At 49.6% G+C, this 11100-nt stretch overlaps 1 protein-coding gene across 2 annotated transcripts in view; it reads left to right on the plus strand.

Moving 5' to 3' along the window:
- The window catches only part of LOC132578361 (palmitoyltransferase ZDHHC11-like), a 67749-nt gene extending 65836 nt beyond the window's left edge, over positions 1 to 1913 (plus strand). For both annotated transcript variants that reach the window (XM_060248305.1, XM_060248306.1), the window contains exon 9: positions 699 to 1913. In XM_060248305.1, coding sequence (XP_060104288.1) covers positions 699 to 714 — 16 coding nt within the window. In that variant the 3' untranslated portion in view covers positions 715 to 1913. The remainder of the gene's footprint in view (positions 1 to 698) is intronic.
- The last annotated feature ends 9187 nt before the right edge of the window (positions 1914 to 11100 follow it).

Below are 11100 nucleotides of genomic sequence, written 5' to 3' on the forward strand. Positions count from 1 at the left end.
CCTTGGGGAGGAAGGGAGGGGGAGGGATAGCTTGCTTTGCCAGGCTTTCTCAATCATCCAGCAGAGTTACTGAGCCAACCTCTCTTCCTTCTGTGTCCTTTATAAAATTTATATCTCTACTACCTAATCTTAAATAGGTACACACATGACCCGGCCCAACATGGCTGGCAGGGTCTCATTTATGTCAGATCTGGCCCTCATAACAAATGATTTCGACACCCCTCATCTGGAGGATGGCAGAGTCAGCTCTGAAGGACACCTGCTCCCATTCTGGGCCTGACCTTTGCCCTGATGGGGAGCAGACCTAGGAGCTGGAGTGCTGGTCATCAGGTCAAGCTCTCTGGCACCCCCCACAGCACCTGGTAGCTCAGAGGCCAGAAGTTTAAAGAACAATCTCTTCTCTTTTTACCTCAGAAAATCTCTCAGAGCAGCAAAATAACAATGTTCAGTCAAAGTTTTAACTTTAAGTGCATTTTGCATGCCGCCAGCTGACTTGGAGAAGTGATTTAAAGTGAGAAAATACCTCCTCCAAAAGGCTGATGGGGTGGGGTGGACTTTGAGAACCACACAATATGTGTGCAGCCACAGTTTAGCCACCCCTGCTGTAGAGTGTCCTTCTCTCTGGCTTTATGGAAAACATTACCCACAAGGTGTGACACAAAAGCTTGACTTTCCCCAAAATTTTATTTGCTCCACAGAACATTCCCCTCATAACTGCAGTTCCACGAACCGTGTCAGGAATTGCCAGCTTCCACCAAGATAGTCTTATCTGTGAAGAGTTCCCAGAGCGATTTCACAGCAGGACAACGCTGAGATGTCTGTGACAAAGCACTCTTTCAGCAATGGGGGACAGCTGGTTACTGCTCTTTAGAAACTGGCCGGCTAGATCATGGTCCGACGCCAAAGCGACAACAGGGGGCCCTCCCTTGGCAACCTAAGCAAGCTCTTTGACCTGTGAGAGGGTGCTGTTGATACTGAAGACTCTGGACTGCTGGGATGGCCAGAACACGTTTAATTCAGTGCGGTTGACCACAGTGCAAATTGGCAGTTCCGCTGTCCTGTGATAACATAGATCTTTGATGAGCTTTTCACCTGCTAAGACGGCCGATGTGGCTGAGGCTAATTGGTTGTGTGAGCTGCCTGTTGAATTGATGGGCAGGCAGAGATCTGCAAGTCCCGTGGCAGGGCGTTGGAATCGTTCTGAGGCCTACGCTGGTGCTTTCTCTGTGCCCAGTGCATGCCCCTGCCAGGAGCTGCTGCTCCAGTTTATACTTCAGGTTGGAACAGCTGGAGAGTCAGCAGCTGTAAGTCAAAAACAGCTGTTCCTAGGCTCTTCCTTGTACAGAACCGGTGATGGTTGTTTTGGTGCCTGGAGGCACTGCCATGGAGAGACGAGCAAAAGAGCGCAGTGGAAGATCACTGGCTATGGAGAGCGATGGTTCACAGCTGCCAGTGGGACTGGCCAAAATTGCAGCGTTCTGCCAAGTTTTTATCAAGTGTCGCTACAAGAAGAGCTGCTTATTGTGGGTGTCTGGCTGGAAAAGACGTCCCTTTTCTTAAGTGTAACCTTTACTGTGAAAACTACTTTTTGTATGCAATTGACTGTGGTCTTTTATTTTTTTAAGTTGCCCTTTTTAAAAAAAAAGAATTGGATGATCTCTGTGGCTTTGATAATAGGGATGTTTCACAAAGGGGCGAGTTGTCTGAGTTAGAACTGTGTTAAAACTGGACCTTCTGCACTGAAGTTTACGAGAAGAGCACTTCCGGTTTGCACTTTCGGTGGGCATGGATGGGGTGTTTTTTTTTTAATGCAGGGGAATTCTCTAGTCTTTTTTAAAAAAGCAAAATATTTCTAATGGCAATCTGCTCATTTACTCATCTTTTCATATAAATTATTAAAGACATGAAACACATGGTTGCGCTTTTGTTTTATAGATATGGGTTGCTTAAGAGAGACGGGGAATGTGTATGACCATGCTGCTGTGGTGTAGTGGTTAAAGTGTCCAATTTGGAAATGTGAGACCCAGGTGCGAATCCTCACTGTACCATGGAAGCTTGCGGGGTGACCTCTTGGGCCAGTCTCGCCCCCTCAGCGTAACCTACTTCACGGGGTTATTCAGGTGGGCAGCCATGTTGGTCTGAAGCAGTGTGACAGAGTTAGAGTCCAATAGCATCTGAGAACCAGTTTGGTGTAGTGGTTAAGTGCCTGAGCTCTTATCTGGAAGAACTGGGTTTGATTCCCCACTCCTCCACTTGCAGCTGCTGGAATGGCCTTGGGTCAGCCATAGCTCTTATCTGGGAGAACCGGGTTTGATTCCCCACTCCTCCACTTGCAGCTGCTGGAATGGCCATCGGTTAGCCATAGCTCTCGCAGCGTTGTCCTTGAAAGGGCAATTTCTGTGAGAGCTCTCTCAGGCCTACCTACCTCACAGGGTGTCTGTTGGGGGGGGGAGGGAGGTAAAGGAGATTGTGAGCTGCTCTGAGATTCAGAGTATAGAGCAGGATGTAAATCCAATATCTTCTTCTTAAGACCACCAAAGTTGCACGTGAAAGCTCACAACCGGAATAAAACTTGGTCGGTCTTAAAGGTGCCCCTGGACTCTAACTTTGTCTCCCAGGGTTGTTGTGAGGATAAAACGGAGGAGAGGAGAACGATGGCAGCTGCTTTGTGTCCTCGCTGGGGAGCTAGGAGGAATATAAGTTAAGTAAATAAATAAATCTTAAAGGTCCTAACTCTTAAGTTGCCTCATTGCAAATGGCGAAGGGTCTCTAAACGCTGAAAGCAACAGAGGTCAGTCTGCTTGGAGAAAATAACCTTTTTGTAAGGTTGACTCTGTGGCGTTGCACCCCACTAAAGCCCCTCCCCTCTCCAAACCGCATCCTACTCAGGCTCCACCGCCCAAAAATCCCCAGGTATTTCCCAACCCAGCGTTGGCAACCCTAGATGGGTATATGTAAAAAGGCTAGGAATGGGCATTGTTGGCATTTAATGGCATACACCGTGTTAGAAGATGAGCAAGTGAATGAGCCTGAGATGTTGTCGTCGATGTTCTTGGGTCCAGTGGCTGTGCTGTCTGAGTGTATGTGGCGGCAGAGTTGGCAACTGGGTTTATTGCAAGCTCTGGTGCCAGTGTCCATGTTCAAATTAGATCATAGAATCATAGAGCTGGAAGGGACCTCTAGGGTCATCTAGTCCAACCCCCTGTACAATGCAGGAAACTCACAAACACCTCCCCCCTAAATTCACAGGATCTTCATTGCTTTCAGATGGCCATCTAACCTCCCGAGGAAGCCTGTTCCACTGAGGAACAACTCTAACGGTCAGGAAGTTCTTCCTGATGTTGAGTCGGAAACTCTTTTGATTTAATTTCAACCCATTGGTTCTGGTCCTACCTTCCGGGGCCACAGAAAACAATTCCTCACCATCCTCTATAGGACAGCCCTTCAAGTACTTGAAGATGGTGATCATGTCACCTCTCAGCCGCCCCCTCTCCAGGCTAAACATCCCCAGTGTTGCATCATTGTGGGTGAGGCGTTGTTTAAGAATGAGGGGGGCTATCTGTGGGCAAGAAAAGGTTTGTGCCTCCCCCCAGCAATGCTCCCTCTAAGCTGTGGAGTCTTGTGAGCAAAAATTCTACTTCATGAACTACTGGGATTAAAGTTGTGAGCATGCAATCTGGCTAAATTAGTTTGCCCCGGGGCAATTTTTCCTCAGCCATGATAAAAATGTGTGAGCTGGAGGCCAAAAACCTGTGAGCTAGCTCACGCTAACTCAGCCTTGAGGGAACACTGCCCCCCAATACTTGTGAAAGGGAACTGGCATTATCCGGTAGAGTAGGGGTTGGAAGTCACTGATGATGTGTTGAATATTGAATTAGTTTGAGTTGTTAAGCTGCCAAGCCCCTGGTTCGGGCGGGGGGAACCACACTGGGCTGGCGGGGGGAACCTCCCGACACTGCCAGCACGATGACCATAGAGTTTTCCGCATAGGTACCATACAATTTTTTCCTCCCAAAATGCTAGAGTGTCCAGGAAAACCACAGAGTTTTCCCAGAAACACCTAGAGTGGCCAGCGCACGGTGTCGCTGGAGTGATGACATCACTCACAGCTGATGTCATCATGCTGTGCACATGAAGCGTTCGTGAAACTAGTCCTCCGCCAGAGGCTGGGGGGAGGGGGACTTGGCAACCCTATGAGTTGAGAGCTGTATGTGACCACAGGTTTCCAAATTGCCTTCATCCAGTCTTAGCCAGTGTGCCCTCGAAGCTGAGTTAGCATGAGCTCGCTCACAGATTTTTAGCCTCCAGCTCACACATTTTTGTCTCAGCTCAGGAAGGAGGGTCCCAGAGCACTATATAGTAGCTCACAAAGTATAATTTTTGCTCACAAGACTCTTCTGCTTAGAGGGAACATTGGTCTTAGCTATATTTATTGCTCAGGTAGGCCCCGGGCCAGGTGGGTGCCTGAGGAAGTTTGTTGTTCTTAAAGGTACCCCTGGACTCAAACTTTGTTCTGCTGCTCAGTTGCTTATGCCTCTGAACTCTAATTCTCCTTCCTGGCAACATTCTCCACCCTCTACTGATAACGTAATGGTTGAGGATGCCTCATTTTCCTGTGTCTGAAGAAAGTGATTTAAAGCTTATGCCCAGAAGAAAACTTGGTTGGCCTTCAAGGTGCCCCCAGACTCAGACATAGTAGGAAAGATTGATTCAGGTGGGTGCAGGCCCGTAGCCACGGAGGGGGGGGGGGGAACGGCCCCTCCCCCAGCCCCCCTTCGTCCTGTATGGTCCCTCCTTTCCCTGCTGCTCATTCCCCCATTTTCGTGCTGCCGCTCTCCCCGGCCTCTTCCCACCCCGTTCCTGCTTCCCCCAGTCTCCCTTGAAACTGTGTTGGTCTTAAAGTTGCCACTGGGCTCAGACTTCGCTGTGTTCTTTTCTAGTAGGAAAGCGATCCCCTCCCCTGTCTGTCAAACTCAGTGGGCTGTTAGATCGAGGGCTGCTAAGTCCGACTCAAGAAATAGCTGGGGGCTTTGGGGGTGGGGCCAGGAGACATTGGGGGTGGGGTCAGGAGCAAGGGTGTGACAGGCACGATTGAACTCCAAAGGGACTTCTAGCCATCACAGTTAAAGGGACCGTGCTCCTTTTAAATGCCATCCTTCCATAGGAAATAATGAAGGACAGGGGTACCTTCTTTGGGGGCTCATAGTCCTGGTCCAATCTTTTTGAAACTTGCAGGGGTGTGGGGGTGTGTGTGTTTTGAGGAGTACTGAATGCTATGTGGAAACTTGCCTCTACCTTAAAAACAGCCCCTCTGGAGCCCCAGATACCTAAGGATTCTCCATTATATCCTATAGGAATCGGTCTCTATAGGGAATAATGGAGTGCCCAGCAGACAGCCCCGCTTTCTGATGACCCTGAAATGGGGGGGGGAGGGCCTCTAAACCTGGGATCCCCTGCCCCAAACTAGGGATTGGCAACCCTAATTAGATCCCAGTTTTCTTCAAAAGGTTAAACAGGGGTGGCTGGGGGTCTCTTTCGCATTGTTTTTTAAAAGCCTCTCTTCTCCCTAGGGTTGCCAAGTCCAATTTACGAAATATCTGGGGACTCTGGGGGTGGAGCCAGGAGACATTAGGGGTGGAGCCAAGATCAAGGCTGTGACAAGCATAATTGAACTCCAAAGGGAGTTCTGGCCATCACATTTAAAGGGACGGCACACCTTTTCAATTCCTTCCTTCCATAGGAAATAATGAAGGATAGGGGCACCTTCTTTGGGGGCTCATAGACTTGGACCCCCTGGTCCAGTCGTTTTGAAACTTGAGGGATATTTTGGGGAGAGGCACTAGATGCTTTACTGAAAATTCGGTGCCTCTACCTCAAAAGATAGCCCTCCCAGAGCCCCAGATACCCACAGATCAATTCTCCATTATTTTCTATGGGAATAAATCTCCATAGGGAATAACAGAGTTCCCAGCAGACATTCCCCTCCCCTCCCTCCGCTTTCTGACAACCCTGAAGCGGGGGGGGGGGGGAAGGGGCCTCCAAACCGGGGGGGGGATCCCCTGCCCCCACCTGGGGATTGGCAACCCTACTTCTCCCCCCCCCCCATCTTCTTCTCAGCAGATAGTTGAAGGGGCCAAGTCCTTCATCCCCGTTGCCATAGAGACCAAGGCAGATGCCCTGGGTAACTAGAACTTTGATAGCGGCAGGCTAGCAACTGGAAGTTACAAACAGCAGCTGGTGGGGTGTGGGGGGAGAGATCTCTTTGGCCATTGGGGCGAACTGTTTGTTTTGAAGGCAGGGGGCTCCCGGAACTCACCCGCAGAGAGGTGGGTGGGTGCTTCAAAAGAAAACAAATCCTGCTGGAAACAACTTCTAAAACAAACATTTTCAGATATGGAGGAAGAGCTGGATCTTGGAGAGTTGCCCCGTGCAGATGTCAGAGGGAAAACACAGCGCTTTATCTTCTCGGGTTGAGGCGTGACCTCAGCAGTAGCTCTGTCGAACAAAGAGGTCTATGATGACCAGTAAACAGAACTTGGACAATTGAATAACTTCACATTCCAGGGAAGGGCTGAGGCATTCCAATCCCTTTTTTGTTGCGGGGTTCCTTCTCCTTCCTGGAAGGCGGCAAGAGGAATCAGGAAGATAAAATTTCTATATTCGCTTCATGCAAAGAAGTTTTTATTTCCACCAAAAGACAGGGTCAGCCTTGCCACGAGGCAAACTAGGTGATTGCCTAGGGTGCTGGCCTTCTGGAGTTCTGGCGATCCCCTGGAAAGCAAGGCACAAAATTGGGGGTCTCCCATGTGACTCGGTGATGTTATCGGGGGGGGGGGAGGGTGCAAGGCACTCTAGGGCCAAGATGGTCTTGCTCAGCCAGCTTTCCCTCCACTTGCTTGCCTGAAATGAAAACCTGGCACAACTGCCTGCCACCAGGGATTGCCAACTCTGGGTTAAGATTCCTGGAGATTTGGAGGGGCAGAGCCTGGGTAGAATGCTCCATCACATGCAATGCCAGAGTCCACCTTCCAAATCAGCCATTTTCTGCAGGGGAACTGATCTCTGGAGATCAGTTGTTAACCTGGGAGATCTTCCCACCTGGAGGAGGTTGGGATGCCCCAGAAATATCAGGAGATTCTCAGCTTTTAGGAGGGTGCAGTGGTTCTGCCACTAAGCCGGACAGTTCTAGGGGGAGAAAGAACTCAAAGAATTTTACAGTACTTTTTTTTACGCCTGCCAGATTTACCGGTTGGAGCAGTGTGCTTGTTTGCCTATTTTATATAAGATTTTTTTTTTTTCAGGAATAGGAAAAAAAGGAAATCAAAGAGATTCGGGGGTGGACCTGGGGGATGGTGGGGTCTGGGGAGACGAAGGATCTCTGTGGGGCATGCCCTCCAAAGCCGCCATTTTCTCCAGGGGAAGTGACCTCTCTGATTTGGAGACCAGTTGTAATTCCAGGGGGTCGCCAGGCCCCACCACCCCGCTGGCCAGCATGGAGAAGGCATTTCTCTCTTTAAGTCACTCTGCCAAGCCAAGCCAGCCAGCAGCTTCAAGAATGCATTTAAAGTTAAAGTTGCTTTCTTTCCACCTATCTCTCCCCCTCCCCATCTATTTCCTCCCTTCTTCCCTCCCTACTGATGTGTGGTATGAATGATACATCTATTGCGGTCTTTAATATAATGAAAGACCTCAAAGCTATTGAACGGGCTACCATTCAGAATCGAATGGCTATTGACTTTCCCCCCAAGCATGTACTTCCTCAAAAGTCAGAATTAAACACTTGGGCTCATCCAGAACATTTTTAAACTTCCTAATATAGTGGGTTCAACGCAATGAAGAGGCGAGGTGGTAGTGATCATAGGCCTTTATTATCACAGCATAGTATAGGGCTGACTACTGGGCCAACTATATATACACTCAAGGTTCCCACACTAGCATGCTATTGGACCATTCAAACCAGCAGGGGGCCTGTGATTGGACCAGGACAGCAGGGATTTGGATCCTCCTGCCCATTGTTCCCAAGTCCCCAAGCTCAGTTCTGCAGGCTCCAGCGAGCCAGGCAAGAACCCCATACCTTATTACATATTTCAGATCACATCTACACCTTCCTTCCTCTCTTTCTTCCTCTCTCTCTCTCTCTTCCTTCCTTCCTCTTTCTTTCTCTTCCTTCCTCTTTCTTCTTCCTTCCTTCCTTCCTCTCCCTCTCTCTTTCTTCTTCCTTCCTTCCTCTGCCTTCCTTTCTTTCTTCCTTCCTCCCTCTCTCTTTCTTTCTCTCTCTCTCTTTCTGTCTCCCCTCTCTCCCTCCCTCCCTCATCTTGTGGCTCTCAAACATCTGACGTTTATTTTATGTGGCTCTTACGTTAAGCAAGCTTGGCCACCCCCCAGGACACGCTGAGCCCTGCAGTTTGATTCACTACGTTATTTCTGTGCCCAATGCAGGCCCTTTTCTTTCCCCTGCACACTATCTGCTGGGAATCATTCCCCAGCGAGTTAGGCTAATCAGCTTGGAAGGGCGTTGCTCAAGCTGGCTGCCGGGCCGGCCACATTCCGCCACTTTCACTTTCTTCAGGTTTCAGAGCGTCTAAGCCACACACCGAGGGAAACATTGATGAATTAAAAGCAACAGCAAAGACGAACTTGGCCACGTCAAGGTTTTACTAAAGCCACTCAGGAACAATCTTAATCTGTGGGTATCAGAAGCGGCTGAATATCTGGAGAACCAGGTCACAAGAAATTTCTTCCCGGCAACAGCATGTTTGGAAGAATAAAAGGAAACTTGCACTAATGAATCAACCGTTAGAAAACAGCAAGTAGAATCTGAAGAAGTGAATCGTGGCCCACAAACGCTCCTCCGCTGCCATAAATTTGGTTAGTCTTTGAAGTCCAACAAATTCAATGCATAATTATAGAAGGGGGGGAGACTTGTCTTGGTAGGAGTTCATGCGAAAAGGATCTCGGGGTCTTAGTGGACCATATGCTGAACACGAGTCAACAGTGTGATGCAGTGGCTAAAAAGGCAAATGCAATTTTGGGCTGTACCAACAGAAGTATAGTGTCCAGATCACGTGAAGTGATGGTGTCGCTTTACTCTGCTCTGGTAACTAAGACCTCACCTGTGTATTGTGTTCAGTTTTGGGCACCACAATTTAAGAAGGATATAGACAAGCTGGAACGGGTCCAAAGGAGGGTGAAGAAGATGGTGAGGGATCTGAAGACCAAGTCCTATGAAGAAAGGTTGAAGGAGCTGGCATCCCTGAAGTGTTGTGGTGAGGGTTAGAGAAAACCAGCCACACATTATCCAGTTGCCTGAAGCAGGAATGTGGGGCCAACCCCCTGCACAATGCAGGAAATTCACAAACACCTCCCCCTAAAATCACACGATGAAGATATTTTAAGATATGCCACAGGGCTTTTCTTTGTAGCAGGGCTTTTCTTTGTAGCAGGGCTTTTCCTTCGCATATTAGGGCGCACCCCCCTGATGTAGCCAATCCTCCTGGAGCTTACAGTAGGCCCTGTACGAAGAGCCCTGGAACCTCTTGGAGGATTGGCTATATCAAGGGGGTGCGGCCTAATAGCCAAAGGAGTCCCTGCTACAAAAATAGCCCTGGCCACAACGCATCACGATTGTTGCCTAAAGTATACTAAACTTACACATTAATACAATGTGCTGTCCACAGTGTGGTAAAATCATTATTAAAAGAAAGATGACCAGGCTGATGCCTAGATCTGGGCGGGTGTCAGCATATAGCTTTACTTTACTTTATTGGATTTATATCCCACCCTCCCCGCCAAAGCAGGCTCAGGGCGGCTCACAGTATAAAACCACAACAAACAATTAAAATCCATGCATATTATAAAACTACACATTCAATAATTAAAACAGTCAGAATAATTTGGTGCTAGTCTCCTAGATGTTATATAATGTCAATGGCGACAGTATTTCTTCAATTTCCCTGCAACGCAAGGCTCAGCGTCAGTTGAATGCCAGCCGGAAGAGAGCGGTCTCGCAGGCCTCGAGGACCTGGGCAAGGTCCCGCAAGGCCCTCACTTCCTCTGGCAGTTGATTCCACCAGTAGGGGGCTGCTACTGAGAAGGCCCTCTCTCTAGTGGACTTTAATTTGGCCTCCTTCGGCCCGGGGATTGCTAATAGATTTTGAAATCCAGATCTAAGTATCCTCTGGGGAACATGTGGGGAGAGACGGTCCCTAAGGCAGGCAGGTCCTAGGCCATACAGGGCTTTAAAGGTGATGACCAGCACTTTGTAATGAATCCGGTATACTACTGGCAACCAGTGCAGTTCCCGCAGTCCCGGCTGTATGTGCTCCCACCTGGGAAGCCCTGATAGCGGCCTGGCTGCAGTTCTGCACTAGCTGCAGTTTCTGGATTCGAGACCGGGGCAGCCCCAAGTAGAGGGCATTACAGTAGTCCAATGTCGAGGTGCCTCTACAGGGAGGCGGAGCAGGGCCTGTGGCCCAGGGTTTCTGGGAGGGTCCACAGCCGCTCACACCTCCTGCCTGTTCACTGACTAGCACCCCAGTGCCCGCGCTCCCTGCTGCACCCGCTGACCGTCGGTGCCACCGGAGAAAGGTCCGCAGGCAGCTGTGAGCACGGGCAGGGGGAGAGGTTGTGAGCAGGCCAGGGAAGGACACACAAGAAGGTCTTGGAGGGGCATGCGGTTAGATGGGAGGAAAGAAAAACATGGGCAGAGACAAGGAGGGGAGCCTGGGAACTCTCTGCCTGGGGCCTCCCAAAACCAGGAACCAGCCCTGTCCCAGATGCTGAGTGAGAAATCAGGCAATGCCAGAGCCGTATTGAACGGGTAGATGGTGCTGATAACTTGAAGTGCCATCCGGTACACGCATGCCCAGTGGTTCGTTTGCCCCTTCCACCCGCACGGCATTCCTGAACTCCCGTGTCAGGGAGAGCCAGCCACGCAGGACAGACACCCAGACAGCAAGGGCCAATGGACAAAGGGGCCCCCACATTCTCTGTATCAAGTCTCCCAAGCCAAGGCGCCTTTTCTGGAGGGTGCCTTGCTCATAAATAATTAATTTGAGTAACTGAGGTAAGTTTTGTAGGAAACAGAGGCAACGTGGGGAA

This window comes from Heteronotia binoei, chromosome 10 (assembly GCF_032191835.1).
Source record: "Heteronotia binoei isolate CCM8104 ecotype False Entrance Well chromosome 10, APGP_CSIRO_Hbin_v1, whole genome shotgun sequence".
In the NCBI taxonomy this organism is placed as follows: domain Eukaryota; kingdom Metazoa; phylum Chordata; class Lepidosauria; order Squamata; family Gekkonidae; genus Heteronotia; species Heteronotia binoei.